The sequence below is a fragment of the Megalobrama amblycephala genome, linkage group LG14 (genome assembly GCF_018812025.1).
Source record: "Megalobrama amblycephala isolate DHTTF-2021 linkage group LG14, ASM1881202v1, whole genome shotgun sequence".
Taxonomy (NCBI): domain Eukaryota; kingdom Metazoa; phylum Chordata; class Actinopteri; order Cypriniformes; family Xenocyprididae; genus Megalobrama; species Megalobrama amblycephala.
In genome coordinates this window covers 17,202,487-17,226,637 of record NC_063057.1, presented here as the reverse complement: position 1 = coordinate 17,226,637, position 24,151 = coordinate 17,202,487, and the positions used below count along the sequence as shown (strand labels likewise).

At 36.7% G+C, this 24,151-nt stretch overlaps 1 protein-coding gene across 5 annotated transcripts in view; it reads left to right on the top strand.

The window, feature by feature from the left end:
- Nucleotides 1–23,516, top strand: part of drd4-rs (dopamine receptor D4 related sequence) — a 52,664-nt gene extending 29,148 nt beyond the window's left edge. For 3 of the 5 annotated variants that reach the window (XM_048156791.1, XM_048156789.1, XM_048156790.1), the window contains 5 exons: nt 11,610–11,789; nt 12,138–12,412; nt 15,792–15,904; nt 19,049–19,752; nt 21,814–23,516. In XM_048156791.1, coding sequence (XP_048012748.1) covers nt 12,176–12,412; nt 15,792–15,904; nt 19,049–19,752; nt 21,814–22,016 — 1,257 coding nt within the window. In that variant the 5' untranslated portion in view covers nt 11,610–11,789; nt 12,138–12,175 and the 3' untranslated portion in view covers nt 22,017–23,516. Of the gene's footprint in view, nt 1–8,810; nt 8,852–11,609; nt 11,790–12,137; nt 12,413–15,791; nt 15,905–19,048; nt 19,753–21,594; nt 21,676–21,813 lie in introns of all 5 variants that reach the window. The other 2 variants (XR_007179659.1, XM_048156792.1) reach the window with 2 other exon arrangements.
- Nucleotides 23,517–24,151: the final 635 nt, after the last annotated feature.

Genomic DNA, 24,151 nt, shown 5'->3' with positions numbered 1-24,151 from the left:
AATGGACGACGCACCTTCACTCTCTTCCATTGCAGTAACTGAAGCCGCCAGTGTGTCTATATGGCGCTGACATCTTGAGTCTCGAGTCTGCTCATAGTGAACTTGGAGCCCGAGTCTGTGCAGTAGTGAGCACGAAGTGGAGCCGCGATATCAAGGTCTCGCCCACACTCAGAACAAATAATTATGTCTGTGTGAAATAAACAGTTCTGGAAATATAGAAATTAAAGCTCCAATCTCCTCCTGAAGATCCAGAAAAAAAATTGTTGGTGCTTCAGTGACTACTTCACGCAGAGCAGCTGTCAATCTCAGCTGCCAATCATGACGTCAAAAACTGTGTTTTTATAGCATCAAATAACTAAGTAAAAGCAAACTTATTTAAAGAACAAATACTTTTAACTAATATCAGTGTGATAAAAAACTGCCTAAAATGACAGAAACCACCTTTTGGAAAAAGATTATTTGACGTGAAATTTGATTGTTCAGTTTGTCTCATGTCCCATTACATTACATGGAGAGCATCTGGGAGCGATGGAGACGCTTTGGCTTCACTCTTCAGGACTCATGTGGCACACTTGATGGGAACAAGCAAACCACAACCAATAGAGAATTTGCATGGTGGCCAAGCAGGATAATTTTTTGACTGATTTTTGCTAAGAATTATGTGGTTTGCTAAGAACACTGTTCAACCCTATTCTTAAAGGTGCGGTATGCAGGAATGACACCCAGTGGTCGAAATAGGTACTGCAGTCCAAATTCAAAATATTGTTTGCCCCGCCCCCTCCTTCAAAGACGCAGGTTGCCAGCTTGAGGACACGCAACAACGCAGTTGGCAATGAAAGCCGTAAAGACTTACACACTGTAAGCTGATGAGTTTATTTATCTGTGTTTTAATATGCTGTCATTCATAGAGACTTTTAGATGGATGCAAAGGCTTTTTAGGTCGGATAGAATCTGCTATTCTCTGACCCAGTTTGTTTGCTGGTTTCCCTGGCTACATTACGCGGTGTTTTCCGCCAACTGGCAACCTGTGATGTCGAAATACTATTGGATAAACTGGCAGCACATGGTTTCGCACAGAACAAAACAAAGACAGACATTCCGACACGGAACACACATTTCAAAGTAGAATATCTGGCTGTAGCATTGTTTTTCTGAGAAACATGTAGGTGAACTTAGCATGTTTCCTAAATATCTGCAAAAATATTGGGGTATTATAATGCTTTATTAAAGTGAAAATCTTACATATAGCACCTTTAACTCAAACTCGATTCTTAACCGTTATTTTTGGGGAACTCTCTTTGAAATAGAAGCTTGCTAGGCTCATAATTTGAAGTAGTTAAACTACATTTAAGTAATTTAAGATGGCAGCATGGTTTTATAAATAAAAATATAACATATCCAGTGATGTAATTTATAATTTAATAAAATCTGTAATTTTGAAAAAATTATAATGAATTTTGAATTTTGCAGTGCTACATATGACAGAGAGAGAATCATATACGATTCATTTGGAATTAATCAGATACACTACAATGAATCAGACCTTTCAGTGCTAGATTTGAGAGGGAGTGAGGAAAATTTAGGATTCACTTGAATGAATTAGATTCAGTACAATGAATCAGACACTTTAGTGCTACATATGAGAGAGGGGGGATCATTTAGGATTCACTAGAAGGAATCAGATTGACTACAATAAATCAGACGTTTCAGCACTACATATACGAGAGACCAGGTCATTTAGGATTCACAAGAATGAATCACATTCACTAAAATGAATCAGACCTTTCAGTGCTACATTTGACAGAAAGAGAGAGGATCATTTAAGATTCAGTAAAATGAATAAGATTCAGTACAATGAATCAGACACTTTAGTGCTACATATGAGAGAGAGAGGATCATTTGTAGTATTCAATAGAAAGAATCACATTGGCTACAATATATCAGACTCTTCAGCACTACATACGAGATATACATCTGTGTGTGTGTGTGTGTGTGTGTGTGAGTGAGAGAAAAAAGTTCATTGTTTAGGATTCACTAGAATAGATCAGATTCACTAAATTAAATCATACTTGCCAAAGCTATGTATTAGAGAGTGAACAATTTAGATAGAGCATGTTTGATTATTCCCTCAGTTTACACAAATTAAAAAATTATCACAGGCATGAGTGGGTGAGTTTAAACTGGGGATCTAGCGTGGGTGCTTCTTCTGAACTTAGATAAAACGGAGCTGAATCTAAATCCTGGTTAAAAGGGCAACTTAGGTTGTTGGATGCCAGGTCTGTAAATCCATTGAGAAGCCGAGATCAAACAGGAAAAGGTCAATCATATCTTGTACTTATAAGCCACTTGGCTCCGTCTGGCACAAAGCCGACAGGGACGTAAATACCTGGTGCTGGGAAACGTTGAAGCTGGGGCATTTGATAGTAATCTGACCATAAAGAAGAGAGTCTGATGTGAGTGTTTGAGTGTGATAGAGAAGAATTCACTCATTCAAGAGCCATCCAGGCAGATGGTTCCTAGATCACAGCAGGGGCCGCTCTCATGAAGGAAAGCGAGGCTTGGCCGTGATGAAAAAGAGGACAGAGAGAAATAGAGAGAAAAAGATAAAAACCAGGGTAAAAGTAAAAGAAGGATTTCATCAATCTAATCCCTAAAAATGATGATTCACTTTCTTTTTTTAAAGGGGACCTATTAAATTCACTTTTACATGGTGTCTGAGCATAAATGTGTGTTGGCAGTGTGTGTAATCAACCACCCTATAATGATAAAAATTCACCCACTCCTTTTTTTAATCCCCATAAATCATAAGCATTGTCTCAGAACAAGCTGTTTGCAGATTCTGAACAAAGTGACGCAACTTTGTACAGGCTCCGCCCACAACTGTTGATGGACACTGACGTATTAGCATAAACCCCGTCCTGAGCGAGTTGTATACAGTCCGCCATTGTCTCGACGCCGTATAGCGACAAGAATGTCTCTCAAGTGATTGAGGTGTTTTGTTGTTGGATGTAAGAGTGAACATAACAGTCTTCATTTACTTCATTTACATTTTACCGAAGACGCAGTGGATTTGTTTTATTTTTAAAGGGTATGCACCACAGATCTAATATAGCTACACATGTGATTTCTGTCCCTGCTGTTTACACTCACAGACATAACCAACTGTTTATATGAACTTTGTGTGATTTCGACAACCTTGTAAACAATAAAACGTAAAAGAGAAGTTAGTTCAATACTCACAAGACGTCTGACAGCCAGCTTTCTGTGCGTGCTTCAGAAAACGATAAATTAGAAGTTTAAACTATAACTTTAAAACGCATGCAGATAAGAAACTTTCGTGATGAAGAAGAACTGCAATGTCCCTGAGCATGATCGTGATATAGATGATAATCAAAATCAAGCAGATGGAGGAAGCGTTATTCTGGATAGGGGGCGGGGAGCAGCAGCTCATTTGCATTTAAGGTACAATGTACAAAAACAGCATGTTTTTGCTACCACTCAAAAATAGGTATTTAAAACATGGTATAATAAATGATCTGTGAGGTATTTTGAGCTGAAACTTTACAAACACATTCTGGGGACACCTGAGACTGAGATCTTGTAAAATGGGGTATAGGTCCCTGTTTATGTTCAAAGACCTCCATTTATACTATGTGAGAAAAACAGTAGAAGTTTGATATTATTGACAAAAAAAACAAAAAAAAATCCAATAATTGGCTTATTAAAATATTATCTTATCAAATGAATTAATAACCAAAAGCCACTATCTGGAGCCCGTTCCTCAGACTGACTCCAGCCCATATTATATCTAATCTCCTTCTGCCATCAGAATAATTATCTCACTTTAAAATGGCTTTGTCCCATAATTTCTCATTTTTATTTTTTCTCCATCTCAGACCTTCTAATTGACAGTCCGATGGCGCTGCCTAATAGAGTGTGACCTCACACTATTCTCAGCTGTGCTGCGTCCACCGAACCATTGAGTTTATTCACAACCCAAATGATATTTCACCATGCGGGTGCCAAAATACATCCCTAATTGGTATAGGGGAGATCTTTGTTTGCTTTCATATAAAGGTTTGCAAAATATAACGCATCAGTTATCTCCATAATGCCACAGCCTTCACAAAGACAGCATGGCAAAACCCATAGGACCTGAATTGTTCAGAATTGTTTGATTGTGTGTTGAATGCTAATTGGCCAAACGATCTACAAGACTTAAAATGTGAAAATCAATGACTAAGATCTCACAGAGGGGCAATTGTCATGAGGCACACATGGTGGATGAAATACATTAGACATTTTTTGTTCATATATCTGTCAGCTCAAAATTAATTGAAGCTGAAATCTTACCATGATCTGCTTGGGATGACGGCATTTAACAAAGTGAATGACCGTTGACAGCTTTTGTCGATTACATCACAAGCAGGTTTAATTAACCCATGACATTTCACTGTGATTAGCTCATTATTGGCTCAATGCAGAGACTACTCAAATTCCCAGCTGTACACACTGTGTGTGCACATGTAAGATATGTCAATTGGTGATAATCCATGGACACACATACTCATATTGATTTGTGGGAAATAAAGTACCAGAGTTGGCACAGCTGAATACATACCAATAAAACTTGATTTGCTTGCTATTGCTAGTCTAGTTGGGACCACTTAAGTCAAAAAATTACCAGAGAAAAACTTTTTTTTATTGGCATATGTAGCTGAAGTTACATTTGGTAGTATATCTCTGTTCTAAATTCCTTTTCATGAGCTCCTTGAAAGCTAAGACCGGGAACAGCAGCAGCTTTTGGGGACAACCTACCATTTTTTTTTTTAACTGGGAGAGCAGCACAAAATCCCCCTATTGAGAACAGAGCATGCATTAATGACAACAGAATGACACTGATTAAGTTAAACACAAGTTTAAGGAGGAGGTGGGTTGCAAGCAGTGTGAAATGGGTCGGGTTGGAATTTGCGAATAAGCTGATAGCGAGCTTGACTACGAGGCCTGCCTGAACTAATGCAGAATGCTTGATTTAAAGCCAGAAGATAATAACAAATTATATTGTGCAAAATTTGTATATAGTGCTTTAAAAAAACATTAATATTTTGGTCTTGTAAGAAAAAGACTTCCAGGAATTCATGCGCTACCTACTAATGCTAATGTTTAGATAATCGTTAATTTTATCAACCTTTAGGACTATGATGGCCAGTTTAGCATAACCTGATTTTGCTGAGTTCCTGGGTCAACATTTTTGTTGATCCTGGAACAACATTCAAATCAGATTTGAGGGACAAGTTTACAGTTTATGTCAAGTTTAGGCTTAAAATCATGAATTGGTGCTTCTACATCAGTGTTAATCATCTATCATTTCCCTCTGATTTTTGGGATAACTTATGGCTAGGGTTAGGTTTAGGGGTAGGAATAGGGTTAAGACTAAATTTTCAGACTAGAATGTTGTTCCAGGATCAACAAAATATGTTATATATGTATCATGACGTGCGCTAGTATATTAATGGCTTCAGTGCTAAAATAGCATGGACTAGTTATCCCTAAACCCTAACACTCAAAATAATTAATTGGTTTGAGTAGGACAAACTTAAATTAAACAAATTAGTTCAGTCAAATTAACATTTATGAGTGTTTAGCACTTTCTTTTCTTTCAAGTTCACAGAACTGATATATTTGAAGGAAACTGAACTGTTTCATTGTTTTGATTTTTATGAACTGATTTCTTTCAATTTAGACAAACTTAATTTTGACTGAAACTGGGCTGGGATTTCTATTTCCCAGCATGGCACTTAAAAGGGAGAGGAAATGCTAAAATTAAGTGTTATACAATGTTTTTTTGTGCAAGATTAATGTTAAGTGGGAGATTTAGTAGTGATTCATCTTTTGTTATGCTAATTTAGAAGAGTTTCAATGTGGGTTTTTGGAGAGTTACCATCATGGTAGTCTCAACCTCAGACATCACACCCACATTTCGTTGGCTTAACACTTATCTGGAAACACTTCAGCAGTATCAAAGTCGTCATCTGGTTGGTTGAATTCTCAGGATATCCGGGAGACGTGTGTGTTGCGTTCTTTAAAGGTCCGAATGGAAACAAATGCTGTGACGCCAAACCCCCTCGTAGAAGAAGAACACCGTCATGTTTACAAATGTGACAACGAGCGTTTATCAGGATCAAATAAATGCTAGATTTACAAAAGTATGTGAAGTTTGTGGCTCAATTTTTCCAATAAACTTGCACAATGTTCTTTAATGAATAATTTATTAGATACACGCTGGTCTGTTATTGTTGGTACATCGACTTTAATTTTCACGCCCCTAAACCTGACGCGGAACTGTGATTGGTTGTGTTACATGTCAGTCAAACGTCTTCTTGGGTGGTTCTTGGCCAATGAAAGCTGCGATAGAGTCCAGACCTTCTGCCATCAGTCTGAAGGTCTGGCTACGCGAAACTACTATCATGGTAGCCAGTGGTGTATGTGGCTTGATTTGAGAGCAAGTATGTTAAATTTTCCTTGCGTGAAACTATATCAAGTGCGAATTTCTATTGAAATAACTGTATTTCCCAGAGCAACAGTAAATGTGACTGCCCCTTTATGGAGCAAAAAGAATTTTGTCAGGATTTCACTTTCTTGTGGATCCTGACTGATTAGTCAAATGACATTTATGGCTAAAAAACTGACAAAGATGGCAGAAGAATACTTGCCTGCGAAGCAAGTACCATTTAGGTGAATGCTAATGCTAAGAGATAACTTTCACCAGGTATTATTGATCTCTTTGCTCAAAGCTAATAGACTAAAAGTACTAAATTCTAATTTTGATTTGAAGTGAAATATTTTTAAATGCAGACTATTTTCATAATCTACAAACACACACACGCAAACACACTTAAAAATTGTAACCATTTGCTCCCTTGTGACCTGATCCTCTTGTTTTTCACATTTCCCCCTCACATAAGAAACACATACTTTAATACGTGATCCCCTCCCTTAACACAGATCATTGCCTCACGTCCTCTGGAACTTTTATTGTCGCGGTGAATGTCTCCCCATTTATCTCTCTTCTTGCTCCCTCAATGTTTTCCTGTTGAGCCTCATGGCTATAAATCTTCAAAAAGACATTCAGCCACACAAAGGAAATGCCACAGGCCATCACCTGATCTGCCGCCTCTCAAGACTTCTCATGAATCAAACCATTTAAGGGTGAAAAACACTTTGTGTCAAGATTTTTCCTGAACCTTGACATAAAAAGATGACCAGCTCAAATTGTGAGGCATTGACAGCTGAGATGCCTCAGTCTGGCTTATCAGGCTCACTGTCTTTATTCTCTGCTGCAATTTAAAAAGAAGTCAATAAAAGAAACTTTACAAACCTCCACTAATAAGGCAGCACTTATACTATGCAAACATTATTATTGGACTGAATGATCACAAAGACAGCACAAAAGTTTTTGAACACCTACGGAAAGACTGGTGATCTCTGATTAGCTTAGAAAAAATAACTATAATAAAGAGAGAGGAAAGGCAGTAATTACCTTGATCACTCTTCATTGTTCCCGTTATGGAGGAATGTAGCAGCTCTGAAATTCCCTGTCTATAATTAAAACCGGCTGCCATCGCTGGTGACAGAACCTTCTTGGAGGTGAGGACAATATCTCAATAGTAAAAGACTCTTTTAATTGAGCATAACTGAGAAATGAAATCAGCATTTGTTCAGTAGTCCGAAAAATTAGGGAGAGAGAAATTAATGCTGTAAAGAAACACAGCTGTAAATAAATACATACACATTTCCCTAAGTCTATCAGAAAACATTTTGCAGTTTTAGAATCTAAAAATTATTTACTATATATATATATATATATATATATATATATATAAGTTAATATAAGTTAATTAATTTATATAATCTGCTTAGCCTACTATAAAGAATTAAATATCAATATACTGTACAATAATTATTATTTTAATTATTTATTTTCACAACATTTTTTCTTTTGTCAAATCAACTTAGATAATTAATGTGATTCAGATAACATAATATTTTGAATTTCTGTTGATTAAATCACCTTTATTGTATTAACTCAAATTTTTAATTTACATGAACTCAAAATGTTAAGGCAGCCAACATAACTTAAGTTTTTAAGTTAAACCAACAATTCTTTTTTACAGTGTACAGACAGGATAGGATACTGATATTTGATGTGTTTAAAACATGCTAGTTTTCATTCTAGGTTAGTACTAACAACATATCTAATAGTTCTAAGAATAGAGTTTGCAATTCTAATGCTCTCAAGAGAAGTCAAGGGACACAAAAATGTACTATATTCGTGGAAAGTGCAGAACACAAATGTTCTCAGAAGGTCAGAGAATGTGAAACCTCTAAAGGGCTCTTCCGCTAAAGAGACTAATTCTTAAATCATTCCACCTGTAATTAAACGACCTTTCTGCATGAACTTAATCCCAGTAAAGTGTCTCATATGTGGAAAATCAAACAGTTCATGCTTAAAGGTGGAGAATAATGAGATGCAACCTTCCGAGTCCTTCTGCTCTAGAGCGGACGTCAATGTGACAATGGCATTTTAAACTTTCTAATGAAATTATACCAGGTGTCCTCTGGCAACTAGACAGACGGAAGCTATTTGTGCTTCGATGGCTCTCAGGGAGAGACGTTCTGGGACAGGGGTGAGATGGCTGTAGTTGGTTTTGATATCCATGTGCCTTGTATGAAACGTTCTGGTTCGACAGACTTACACCAGGGTGTGTTAGTGACTTTTTCTTCTTTTCCCTGCTGTTTCCATTACACAGGGATGTCCTGCGTGGGATGACATTTACAAGCAGAACGCAAGGTACGAGAGGCATGGGGATAGATTTCCAGACTGACAGCTGGCAACGGCACGCTGTGTTTGTTTACCTTCGTACTTTGGGAGATTAAAGAGTCATCACACAGTGGTTTTTAGATTTCTGTTAATACCCACACAATGACGGGCTATGTGATCCATGCAGCGAGAAAACTGTGTGGTGCATGGACACAACCTGAACAACAAATTAGTCTGACACTTCTATCAACTGACTGTTAAAGCGAAACTTCCTTTCAAATCATAAATGTGAATTTGAGTTAAAATTGGCCACAACCCACAGCATGTTCACTCAGAAAAAAAGGTACAAAGGCTGTCACTGGCATGGTACCCTTATAAATGTTCTAATAAGTACCATTTAGGTACTAATATGTACACTTTAGGTACAAAGGTGTACCTTTTGAAAGAGTAACCAGCCCCAGTGACAGCTTTTGTACATTTTGTACATTTTGAGTGTTGAATACAGTGACATGAATAGGAATTTGTTTAACTGAAATAGTGAAAAACTCAAAATAATCACACAAAACCTATGTGATAAATCATAAATAATGACAAAAATAATTCTGACTAATAATGATAATAAAGGTAATTGATATCAATTGATATGTAGAATTAAATTAAATTAGAAAATGTTATGGAAGCTTGTTTTGTTTGCAATTGCAAGAAAAAAGTCAGAATTGACAGCTTATATATCACAATTCTGACTTTATTTCTCAGAATCACGACTTTTTTCTTTCTTTTTTTTTTTTTTTTTTTAGAAATGTGACTTTATATCTTGCAATTCAAACTTTTTCTCAGAACTGCAAGACAAACTCACAATTAAAAGCCATAAAGTCTGAATCGCGAGATATACAGTAAACACAATTCTGAGGGGAAAAAAAGGTATGAATTTATGTTAAAACCCACAATTCCCTTTTTTTATTATTCCATGGTGGAAACAAGTTTTTATATAATGTCCACCAATTTGTTTCCAGAAAACTTAAAATTATTAAATAAAAAAATTATCGACAATATGGCCCTGTTTACACCTGGTATTAAGATGCACTTTGGTCGATCGGATTACAAGTAGGCTAGACGGCACTAAATACAGGTGTAAACGGGGTCTAAAATATTTTGAGCTTGTCCATTTTCGACCATTTCCAGAGGTAGTCGAAAATGCATTCGACCGGATTGCGTCTGTAGACGCTCATGTGTTCAAACAGCCACAAAAGACCACCTACTCTCCGCCTTCTGACCTAATGCATAAACATTATGGGAAGAGCGCTAGCCAGACGGGATTTAAACTTTGGTTTGAAGATGGAAAAATTGACCAAGCACAATGTTCTCTCATCATTCCTGATTTGTAACATGCACTCATTGTGTTCAGCGTGGTCTTGCGACTCTCAGAGCAGAAACAACAGCTGATGCTCTCCGTATGTTTTTCCGTCATCTCTAGGCATGTTCATATGTGAACTGTGCAAGCTTATTTTGTCCACTAGATCGAAAGATCTGGAAAAAACCCATTAATTTACCCGCCCATAGACCCTCCCCCCTCAAAGAAATCAGGACAGAAGTGGTTGAAAGTGGACAAAAGAGGTTGATTAAAATTCCAGGTGTAAACGAATCTCTATTCATCTAAATATGGGGTAAATTAAAGCATCTTCCACCATTTCCCATAATATTCAATAGTATTAAACATAAAATATATATTAACTATCTACCAGTGGCATTTAAAAAATGTATCATTAACATTTCTGTAACTACAACACACATAGTTCATGCTGATAATAAATGTAATATTATTAAAAACTACATAAACATTCTTCCAGTTGCGTTAAATTAAATTCTACTTCCTTGATTTCAATTAGAATTAGAAATCAGAATCATTTTTATTAGGAATTAAACTGAAATTTAAAAGGTGTTCTCAATTTAATCCACAATGGCGCACAACCTTGCACCATTGCGCAACAAGAAGAAGCTAGAGGGGAAGAAATGATAACATCAACCTGAGAGGAGACTTCTCTAATTGAACATTTTCATTAGTTACCAAAGTATGATGTGAACTGGAACAGGTTTGATTGGGTTTTTATTTATGTACATGCTCACAAGTGCCTCCCGTCTTTATTGTGGTACACACACACACACACACACACACACACACACACACACACACACACACACACTGGAGGTTGTCATGGCAACCTTCACCTGTTGTTGCAAGAGGGGAGAATTTCAAACAGTCCGTTATCACAGAAGCAGAGCATCCTCTGATCCCATACTCCAATGAGTCTCACAGGGAATAAAAAAACTAAGCAAAATTACATGATGACAGCCAATTCTGTGAATTATTTTTTTTTAATTATTCAAATTGACCTAAAAAATTAATTAATTATATATTATATGCCTTTGCACCACTTCATATACTAATTCCAGAACAACAGAATGATACAGCATAATCAGCTATGAAACAAGCAATTAAACCTGCAGTTATGGAGTAAACTGAATGAGAAAAAAAAAGTATTTTCAACATACTGTGATGTACGATAACAAATGGAAACCAGTTTTGGCACATCTTAGCTTGTGTGTGACACCACACAACCGTATGACAGCAAAATTTGAAGCCAATCTTCGGTAAAGGCAAGGGTGTCAAACTCAATCTTGAACGCATTCCTTTTTAACTTTATTATCACATCTACATCATGTGCATTGCTGATGATGCCTATATCAAGCATAAATAGAAATTTCAATTATCACCTTTCTTCTCTTTCAGCTCTATCAGATCGCATGAACGAAGTGTTAACTCTTTCAACATGGCGACTGTGTACCTTGACGGAGAGAGTCAACTTTATCCCACACACTTCCAGAATGTGAATAGAATACTCTCAGACGCCAGACATGTCGACATGCTTTACAATCCCCAACACACCTGTCTATTCATGACAGTTTCAAGGTAAGAACATCGACTGAAAGTGAACCAGGCGAAGCAAACATCAGAATGCATTTACACCATAAAATTACAACGTTTTGATTGCATTAGATGCAAAAAGATGACAAATGGAGAGAGAGTGTGTTACTGTCAAAAAATAAGAAGACATATGACAGCATTTCCAAGCACTCTGCATATAAACGACTGTGAAATGAGGTTACTTGTTCATATTTACAGCTTCATCTTGTCATAAATCCTCTCCTAGTAACATATGGGCAAGAACACAAACACGTATTAGCATACATTACACACACAAAAACCCATACATCTCTATAAACAGCCCCCCACTGTGTCAATCTTTCCCTCTTACAGATGTTAAATCCGGGTAGGCAGCTGAACTTCGGGGCACCATGGTCAATGTGACGCCCAGTATATACCCAGCGGCGGCCCACGAGGGGTACAACTACCTCGCGTTGATATGTGGCGTGCCTCTCATCCTCATCATCATCTTGGGGAACATCCTAGTGTGCCTCAGTGTGTTCACTGAACGCTCCCTTAAAACCGCAACTAACTACTTCATTGTCAGTCTGGCCGTGGCCGACCTCCTGCTGGCCGTGCTGGTCCTCCCGCTCTACGTCTACTCTGAGGTGAGCGCTGATAACTGATGGTTGTTCCAAACCTGTATAAATGTCTTGTGAACACAGAAAGGGAGATATTTTGATGAAAGTTGGTATCCAGGCCGCTTTGGGGCACCATTGACTTCCATAGTAGGAAAATAAATACTATGGCAGTCAGTGGTGCCCCAGAACTGTTCAGTTTCCCACATTCTTCAAAATATCTTCTTTTGTGTTCAACAGAACAAAGATATTTATGCAGGTTTGGGACAACATGAGGGTGAGTAAATGATGACATAATTTTCATTTTTGGGTGAACTATCCCTTTAATATCTCAGACTACTGATGTACTAATCTATCATTTAGCTCATGCTTTTATCCTTTGATACACTTATTAAGCCTGGAGCAATTGGGGTTAAGTGTCTAGCTCAAAGCCAGAATGGGAATGTGGAACAAATTGGGCGTATTGAGTTCGTATTGTCCCCCCATCATCTGTCTTTTTTTAAATCAATATTGAAAAGATTTTAGTAAGAGATGCCGGTACATTAAGCACTGAGCACTACAGTGTTTCTACAGGGACTCACGAGTCATTCAGGTGATGTTGAACTTGTAATGATTGCTCAGTGAAATGTTACTTGTGGACAAGTGCAAGGTTTTTGAAATGAATAAGCAGAATATGAATAAAACCAATAACTGAGTCGCTCAAATATCTACATACCAAATAGCTAGACTTCTGTTACTACTTCTGTTCTACATTGTAAACCCTAACGCTCAAAATAATTAGTTGGTTTGAGTAAGACAAACTTGAATTGAACAAATTAGTTCAGTTAAATTAACTGTTATGAGTATTTAGGAACTTTCTTTTTCTTTTGAGTTCACAGCACTGACATATTTCAAGTAAACTGAACTGTTTCTTTGTTTTGAGTTGTATGAACTCATTTCTTTTAATTTAGACTAACTTAAGTTTATCTGAAACTGGGCTGGGATTTCTATTTTCCAGCATGCTTTGCCTATGGCACACGAAAGGGAGAGTAAATGCTAAGATTAAGTGTTACTGTATATAGTGTTTTTTTTGTGTGTGTGTGTGTGTGTGTGTGCAAGATTAATGGTAAGGGAAATTTAGTAGTGATTAATGTTTTGTTATACTAATTTAGAAGAGTTAATGTTAATGTGGGTTTTTGGAGAGTTACCATCATGGTGACAAGTGGTGTATGAGAGCAGGAAAGTTACAAGTTTTAAGTTGCTGTACTTATTCAGTAAGTGCTATACCATGCTATTGTGTTAAAAAATGAGCAAATTGGCATTTTCTGTGAAATAAATAACTCATTTGATTTGCAAGAACTCAAAATAATAATAAAAAAAAAATCATTAACTAAATCTTTTATGTTATTTGCTATCAAAATGTATGAGTTAGCTAACTCTACTTCAAGTCAGGAGTAATTATCATGCATGAGTTCTACAAACTCAAAACTTGATAGTTCTGCTTATTTAAAATTGGGAACATCATAACATAAAATTTGATGTAACTGATTACCTCAAATTTTTTTGAGTTAGCCCAAATTATTTATTATGCTAGGTTTGAACTTTCTGATTATCAACCAGATAACAGCTAACAGTTTACTAACAGCTTGCGCAAGAACAAACCCTCTTTTGGTGTTAAAAAACTACTTTCGGGATTTACTAAAGAAACACAGTGCAAAATTAGTGCTAAAAAGGCGTGGACTGAGTTGTTTTTGCAGCTGACCTTATTGCATATGCATTTGTAAGAGTTTCCCTTTCAGACACAAAATTTATGGGAGGATTTAAATGAATCACGCAACACGATTTACTAATGTTTGTGCTAGTCAATTTACTGGTATTTGCAGCATTATTTAACACCCAAAAAAAGCATGTCTTAACCCATTTTGCGACATGGCTGCAATTGTTGCTGCTAGGAGGAGACACTGCAGATAACAGAGAGCGCGTGTTAGAAGGGAGAAAACATTTTCCACTCATATTAATTTGTTTGGAATGCCAGAGGAAGACGTTATCCGAACATATTGTTTGCCAAGCCATTTTAGCCTATATATATCAGTCAGATTACATGTAACAAGTTTCACCTGTGTTGACCCGCACCTGATGAGCATCAGCTCTGCTTATTTGTGACCCAATGCTAATTTGAGCTGCTCTTGTTAGATTGCGTTGCTCATTATGTAAATTATTTGCACGTCAGCAGTAGATCACGCGCAAAACTTGTCACTCCCGTCTGTGCGTTCGTGGAATTGCGCTCTCACGCTAATTTGCCCCATTTAGTAAATCGTTTAATTAGCATTAAACAGTGTGTGTAGCCTGTTTTATTTACGTAATTCGTTGGGAAAATAATTTTTGGCTTGATTTTATGCACCTGGAAATGATTGGACTGTGAAACAGGGACTCTGTGACAGGTTTGCATGGATGAGGTTGAAAAATAAGATGTCAACTGGAAAGGAAAGTCATTTAAAAGGCAGAAATTTTAAGTTATTCAAATTTGGAATAATCAGTGCATGAATCAAATGTTCACTATAGCCCAAGGAACATGTATTAAGAAATACAGGGTCAATTTTCTTTTCTTGACTTGTTGACTTTATGTGATACTGGTGTTCATTTTGTACTTCAGGAAACGATTTCTAACGTCTGAGTTGCTGCCCTTGAAGTTTGTGTGTCTGTGCAGTGAATTTTGATGCAGTGCGTGATTTCCCTCAGAGACGTCTTCTCTATTGTTAGTGTGAATCAACAACAGATTTGGTTCATTCTTTTCAAACTTCAGTTGCTGTCAATCAAGACCATAGAATTTGAAACACCTACCATCTGCTTCCAAATGATCCCTAAAGACTAACTAATGTGACCTTGAATGTGACTTCATAGAATAGCTCATTCAAAATTGTTGACATGTTAAAAAAACAATCTTAAATATTATAATATTCATATTTTTATGTTTAGTATTATAATTGAATTTTTAAAACATTTTTGAGTATTGGTATTTATGCTGCACATATATGTATTTTATTCTTTTTTATTGTATTATTATTTACAATAAACATTACTGTAAATGTAAATTACTCACTTTTAATGTATAGTTCCTGGACAGAATGTTATTTAGTCACCCTATAAAATATAAAATTAAGATGACAAATACATGTTCTTTAATATCCCAATGTCTTTTGTGATAATACTTAAATAATAATAATAATAATAATTTAAAACGAATTTAAGAAATTAAATGTGAATAAGAAATTCACATGTTTTGATTAAGAATGTATTATTTTGCATTTAACATGCAGCCTACCCTGCCATATGCAATCGACACCCCTGACAGTTATGGATGAGTGTGTGTGTCCTGTTGTCTTACTCTGTCTCTCTTCTCTGTCTATGTGTGTGTGGGGGTGTGTTTTAGTTCCTGGGAGGCATGTGGACCCTGAGTATGTACATCTGTGATGCCCTAATGACTATGGACGTGATGCTCTGCACTGCTTCCATTTTGAATCTATGTGCAATTAGTGTGGACAGGTGAGAGACGCACCCACACACACACCCACTCATCCAAAACTTTATAATAAAAATAGCTCAAACTTGAACTTAAACATGCTGGAAATGAGACCCAGCCCCTCAACAGCATCACAAATAGTAGAATAGAGTAAATAATTTTTTACAGTATGTTCTGTTGGAATTAAACAAGTAACATACAGTTGCAGGAAAAAGTATGTGAACCACTTGCAGAATCTGTGAAAATGTGAATAATTTTAACAAAATAAAGGAGATCATACAAAATGCGTGTTATTTTTTATTTAGTACTCTCCTGAGTAAGATATTTTACATAAAACATGTTTAATATTTTACACAAGACAAAAATATAGCTGAATTTATTAAAATAACCCCATTCATAAGTATGTGAACCATTGATTCTTAATACTGTGTGGTTACCTGGATGATCTACAACTGTTTGTTTGTTTTGTGATGGTTGTTCATGAGTCTCTTGTTTGTTCTTAGCAGTTAAACTGAGCTCTGTTCTTCAGAAAAAATGTCCAGGTCCTGCAGATTCTACAGTTCTCCAGCATCTTTTGCATATTTGAACCCTTTCCAGCAGTGACTGAATGATTTTGAGATCCGTCTTTTCACACTGAAGACAATTGAGGGACTCAAACACAACTATTAAAAAAGGTTAAAACATTCACTGATGCTCCAGAAGAAAACACGATGCATTGAGAGTCGGGGGGCGAAAACTTTTGAACGGGAAGATGTCCAAATTTTTCTTATTTTGTTTAAATATAATTTTTCTTTTCATTTAGTACTGCCCTTCGGAAGCAACAGAAGATACTTTCATGTTTCCCGGAAGACAAATTAAGTACAATTTACCTTGATCTTCAAATTCCAAATGTTTTCACCCCTCGGCTCTTAATGCATCATGTTTCCATCTGGAGCATCAGTGAATGTTTAAACCTTTTTTAATAGTTGTGTTTGAGTCCCTCAGTTGTCCTCAGTGGGAAAAGACGGATCTCAAAATCATTCAGTTACTGCTGGAAAGGGTTGAAATATGCAAAAGATGGTGGAAAACTGAAGAATCTGCAGGACCTGGAGGATTTTTCTGAAGAACAGAGCTCAGTTTAACTGCTCAGGACAAACAAGAGACTCATGAACAACCATCACAAAACAAAACAAAACAATACACACAGTATTAGTGGTTAACATATTTATGAATGGGGTTATTTTAATAAATTCAGGTTATTTTTTTTATCTTGTGGATTATATGTAAACATATTTTATGTAAAATATCTTACTCAGGAGAGTACTAAATAAAAAATAGCATGCATTTTGTATGATCTCCTTTATTTTGTTAAAATTATTCACATTTTCACAGATTCTGCAAGTGGTTCACATTACTTTTTCTTGCAACTGTATTTCCTCCACATAAAAACAAGTTCTGCTTTGACATTAAAAGTTGAAATTGAGACAAAATGTTGAAAATATGAGATAAAAAGGTCATACATATGACATAAAATGTATTAATTATGATAATGTCACCATTTTGATTGGTTGTAATGACATATAAAAGTCAAAATTATGTCAAAAAGTCAAATTTGACTCAAATAAGTATTAATTATCACATAAAAAAGTTATTATATATCAAAAGTATAAGAGACTTTTCATAATTACGACTCTTTATGCCATAGTTATCTCTCAGTTATGACTCAACTGCAGAACTTCAACCTTTTATCTTTTAGTATCTCATAATTTTGACTCTTTATGTCATAATTGTGATTTTCTTATGTGGCTTCCATATTATAGACCCACAACACTGCATAAAAAATTTAGTTTGTGCATACATATTATCTACACATTTCTTTTGGTGGTCCCTAATCTTTCAGATGAATATTTAATGATTTTTTAACATTCAGCAGGTCTGTTCTGTGCCTCTCTGAGCTCTCACACAATGAATCTTAAATCGGTGGTTATGTGTGATTGGGTGTCCAGTGGGATGCTAATGAAACCACGACGTGGAGCTGAATTTCATTACTTACACAGTGCATCAAGCATCACCGCTTCACATTAACAATATGAAACAACTTCAAGAGGTCCCAGACTAAGGCATAGCAGGGTCACTCCGTCTTTGACGCATAGGCTACAAAAACAAAAGCGAGCTTGTCTCTGAAGATGAAAACAAAGGTTTGGGTCGAAAGGATGTAGATGACTGAAAAGATGAATCAGACTTATGAGGTCTCATGCAATTTAAAATGATTGCGCTAGAATCTTCCACTGTCTCAGCAGGTTATTGTGATTAATGAACACAAACATAAAACATGCTTTAAGGAGTTGTCAATCATGATTTTACCCATAAAAATAAGCTTTTAGAAGCAAACTAAAGTAACTGCGGTAAAAGCAGACATATAAAGGTAGAAAAGTAATGTCTGAGTGGATGTTTTATCAAACTCACCTGGCTCTGTGTGCCATTTTAACAAGTCAAAACACTTTCTCTACTATCCCATCTTAAGTTCACTCAAAAATGAAAATGCTGTTATCATTTATTTACCGTCATGTAGTTCCAAAGTTGTTTGACTTTGTTCAATAGAAACAATTTTGAATTGTTTTTCTGTGTTTCAAAGAATACCAAAATGTACACAGGCTTTTAACCTTCATCTTACCAACGAGTACAACCTAAAGTATACTTTCCATTTCCGTGTTCCGCTTCAACTTGTATGACGTAATTTTCATCATCAGTACAGTCAAATGTGATGCCAAATGCATCCATCCGCGCTCATGGTCGATGATGTTTACTTTGAATGGCTGGCACCAGGGCTTGACATTAACACCCACCAACCCACCAAATGTAGGTGGATTTCAGCAGTGGTGTGTAAAACCAGATTTACAGTGTACACATCTGCGGCGATTTACACTGCGATTTAAACTGCATACGTCTGTGGCTCCGATGCAGCCACCGGAGTCGATCGCAGCCACTAACCCAAGCTGCGCGGTTCAAATACAAAATAAAGTCAAAATAATCACCCTATGTAGACTCCCGATAGTATTTCACATCACTAGGAGGCCAGAAATTGACGACAAGAGATTCAAAGTTGAAAAACTTGAAAATATTTTATCCTTGCCATCCATAACTAGACTTTGAAGTGTAATTAAACCTTCTCTACATGTTTGTTACAGGTACATTGCAGTGGTGGTCCCTCTGAAGTACAACAGGAACCAGTTTAGTGTTCGTCAGTTGGTTTTGATCACAGCCACCTGGGTGCTTTCCCTGGGTGTAGCCAGTCCTGTCATTTTCGGCTTGAACCAGGTGCCCAACAGGAACCCTCATGTGTGTAAGCTGGAGGACAACCAGTTTGTGGTCTACTCCTCCATCTGCTCCTTCTTCGTCCCCTGCCCTGTCATGCTCCTCTTGTACTACTGGATGTTCAGGGGACTAAAGCGATGGAGCTCTGGTCGTAGCCGCTCACACCTCCGCCGGCCACCCAGAGGGCGTAGGAGCCTATCTTTGCGTCTAGGAGCAGCTCTGCAGAAGGAGAAGGGACGGGCGAGGGAGAAGGTGGTGTACCTAATGCCTGCAAGTCTCAGTCCGACATCTCTTACCCCTACCCCTACTACTCCTGTCTCCTCAGCCAGTCCGGTTACCATTACCACGGACAAGCAGGCAGAAGGTCAGATGCCGGCAGCAGAGAGCGACCCCATGACCACCCAGATGGACAGTGTTTCGGACGCAGAGAACCCTGAGAGGGCCACAGAGGATGACAGCGGCCGGGAGAACGGTGTGGGGAAGAACCATCGTTCTCATGCGGGGCGCCGCCACAGCAAGAGCAACAGGGTGAGCGGACGGGAGAGGAAGGCAATGAAGGTGCTGCCCGTGGTTGTGGGTGAGTATCAATTCAGTTTTGTGTTGTGCTTATCTAAATTAGCTTTAAAAATAATAGTATCTTACAATACTCAGTGAATAAGCTAAAGGTACCAGTGGCAATGCAAATCTCCCTGAAGAGCATACACATGAAATGCCACATGAAACAACTTCTCCACTATAGACCAAGATATCATCATTCAAATATCAATCCAAGTGAGTTTAAATTTATATATATATATAACCTGAATTCCGGAAATGTTGGGATGTTTTTTTAAATTTGAATAAAATGAAAATTAAAAGACGTTCAAATCACAATACATCGCAGTATTTTATTCACAATAGAACATAGATAACATAACAAATGTTTAAACTGAAAAATTTGACACTTTAATCCACTAAATGAGCTCATTTCAAATTTGATGCCTTCAAAAAAGTTGGCACGGGGGCAACAAATGGTTGAAAAAGCAAGCAATTTTGAAAAGATTCAGCTTGGAGAACATCTAGCAACTAATTAAGTTAATTGATATCAGGTCTGTAACATGATTAGCTTTAAAGGGAGGTCTTAGAGAGGCAGAGTCTCAGAAAGAGTGCGCAAAAAGATTGTGGAATACTTTAAAAACAATGTTCCTCAACATCAAATTGCAAAGGCTTTGCAAATCTCATCATCTACAGTGCATAACATCATCAAATTTCTTCAGAGAAACTGGAGAAATCTCTGTGCGTAAGGGACAAGGCCGAAGACATTTATTGGATGCCTGTGGTCTTCAGGCCCTCAGACGATGCTGCATCACTCATTGGCATGATTGTGTCAATGACATTACTAAATGGGCCCAGGAATACTTCCAGAAACCACTGTCGGTAAACACAATCCGCCGTGCCATCTGCAGATGCCAACTAAAGCTCTATCATGCAAAAAGGAAGCCATATGTGAACATGGTCCAGAAGCGCCGTTGTGTCCTGTGGACCAAGGCTCATTTAAAATGGACTGTTTCAAAGTGGAAAAGTGTTCTATGGTCAGACAAGTTCAAATTTGATATTCTTGTTGGAAATCACAGACGCCATGTCCTCCTGGCTAAAGAGGAGGGAGATCTTCCAGCGTGTTATCAGCATTCAGTTCAAAAGCCAGCATCTCTGATGGTATGGGGGTGCATAAGTGCATAGGTGCATATGGTATGGGCAGATTGCATGTTTTTGAAGGCACTATGAATGCTGAAAGGTATATAAAGGTTTTAGAGCAACAGATGCTCCCCTACAGACGACGTCTGGAAGGCTACACCCAAAAATAGAATTTTGGCATTTTTGGAATTATCCCAGGTGATTGTAAACATCTTGGGGGCATCATGAACATTCTCCTAAACATCTCCACTCGTGTTCCACAAGTTCATACTACTTGAAATTAGACAGAGTAAATTATGACATATTTTATTTTTTAGTGAACTGCCCCTTTAAGACACCTTTAGGGAACTCACAGCATCCAAAACAAATGCTGCCATGCTGGTCTTTTCAAACACTCACAGTGCCTTGCCATGATCTGGGGTTTTTGAAACTGAAACAATGGATACAGTGTGCGTTTGAATGTTCATTTATGTAAAAAATAAAAAGTCATGAATAAATGCATGAACAGAAATGACAGCCATCGGTTGGTCAAGTATGAGGAGAACACTGCTAGAATGGCACTCTTGGCTATCTAAAAACTTTCTATGGTTCAATGTGACACCTGCTGCTCTCGGATTATTAACATAACAATTGCTTTTCTAACAGAAGTTCTCCTAAGGATAAAATATATAAGGCTGTTTCTAGGGCAATGAAAGCAGTGTGATTCTGACCATATTGTCACCATTTTTCCCCTCACAACTTATAGTATAGACTGAAATCGTGGTGTGAGATCAGCATGCTGCAATACAATTCTATAAATGAAAAAATACAAAAGCAGAATCAAAAGGTAACTGACACTATTACCAAGGTGCCCAGAGAGAACAAACCAAACACATTGGGCAACGGTTGCTCTTTTTGCTGCTCATGTAGCAGTGTAAGAATATACATTAACTCCTAAATTGTAACATGATCTTCTCCTCCCTAGGAGTTTTTCTGGCCTGCTGGACTCCTTTCTTCGTGGTCCATGTGACTAAGGCGCTGTGTGAGTCATGTGACATCGGGACAACTCTGATCAGCGTGGTCACATGGCTTGGTTACGTGAACAGTGCCGTCAACCCCATCATCTACACTGCCTTCAACGTGGAGTTCAGGAATGTCTTTCACAAACTGCTCTGCTGTCGCTCCTGAGACCGATGAAATTATAAATGATGATAATTAAATCACTCAAACAATAATGATTAAAAAAACACCAGGATGATCTGAGCAAACAATGGTCTCCGTTGAGAAATCGAACATTACAGTGGATTACCAAAAGGAACGAATGGACATAGACTGGAATGTATTATTGGAATGTACCATTGAGGAAAACTTCTGATGCCTTAGTTAACCGAAAATGTAAAATGATTGCTTGAATACTACAGTAGATAACAGAATACTGTTGATTTCATAGCCCAGAGGCATAAAATATGTGAAAATGTCCACATTGAAAATAACAGTCGTCTGTGTTTAAGTGATTGCTATCAGTGTTGATTTAATTATTTTTTAAATGGATTTTCTTATCCTTTTTTTTCTAAGGTGTTGTTTGTTTTACATATGCAGAGTGGACAGGCAGCTTTTGTCATGGTTTAAGAGAAAGTTCGAGCTGTGTTTGGAATTACATATTAGCATACTAAGCAGTATATTGCCTAATATTTTTAAAAATTGTATGCATTATGGAACGATAAACTTTTTTATTTAAAAAAAGTTGCATTCTAAATTGTTGACCTTGACACATGTTTACTACAAGTACGATTCAGTTATCATCTCTTATATGGTTATTGTGCACATTTATTTCAAGCATATGTAAATGTAAGCACAGAAAATGTGCATACTGCACATGGTGTGCATATTATATAATAGAATAGTAGTACTATATTTCATACTGGAAATATGCTGTCTACTAGAAGTATGGAAGTATGCTTATGCTATTCTGAACGCAGCAATTCATTTTTAAAGGTGCACATGTTGAGACAAATTTTTAAGCCCTGTAAAACCATGCAAACACAGCCAGGGAAAGAGTGGCCTGTTAATCAGAAATCTCATTTTCTTGTCTACATCACCTTTAAACTCTGTTAGTTAGAACAAATGATGTTAAGAAGTTAATCCTGTGGCTTCATACAAAGAGGAAAATGTGCCAGTCATTGGGGGTGTATATGCAGTTGCCAAAATCAGTGGATTCCTTTCTCTGCCTTAGTGCACACAGTCTGCCAATTTAGTTTTGTTGCAAGTGTGATTCACAAAATGTGTACATGTGCTCAGCAGTGACTGATAATAAATTGCATAATAGCATGGGGGGGATTGTGGGTATTATCTGGGGTGGATTATAGTAATTGTGCTTCTAAGAATCAGTGTTGTAAAGAGTCTCGTGGAATGAGTATTGCTGTTCTTGTACAGGATCATCAGTGCATCTGTCACATTATAGAGATGTATGTGCTTTCCTGCTTAAATTGTACAAATACTATATGTGTATATATATATATATATATATATATATATATATATATATATATATATATATATATATATATATATATATATATATATATATATATATGCAGTGTGCTCCATAAGTCTGAGACTACAGTGACAATCTAGTATTCAAAATCAAATTTAAATGTGACAAAGGTTTATGATTTGTGAAATTCTCAGACGTTCGGATTCCATATATATATATATATATATATATATATATATATATATATATATATATATATTTCTTTGTATTTAATACTTTTATTCAGCAAGGAAACATTAAATTGATCAAAAGTGACAGTAAAGTCATTTATAAAGTTACAAAATATATTTCAAATAAATAAATGCAAAGAATCCTGGAACTGTTTTGAACATTGCTAAATCTGCATATTAGAATGATTTTTCAAGGATCATGTGACACTAAAGACTGGAGAAATTATGCTGAAAAGCTTTGCCATCACAGGAATAAATTACCTTTTACAATATTCTATCATATAAAACACTTTTTAAAATTGCAATAATATTTCTAAATAATATTTTTACTTTTTGCTAATTTTGATCAAATAAATGCAGCCTGTAAAAGCATGAGACTTTCAAAAATCATGCCGACCCCAAAATTTTGAATGATAGTGGATAAACAATCCTTCAAAAGTTCTTCATAATAAATGTGAATTTCACAAGGCAAGATTTTAAATTGCAACCACAGACAAAGTGGCTTTTTTTTTTTTTTTTTTACATTTTGTCTTCTATTGCAGAAATTTAATTTTTTTTGCAGTGTTGCCATAAATCTCCACAATCCATGCAAACAGCCT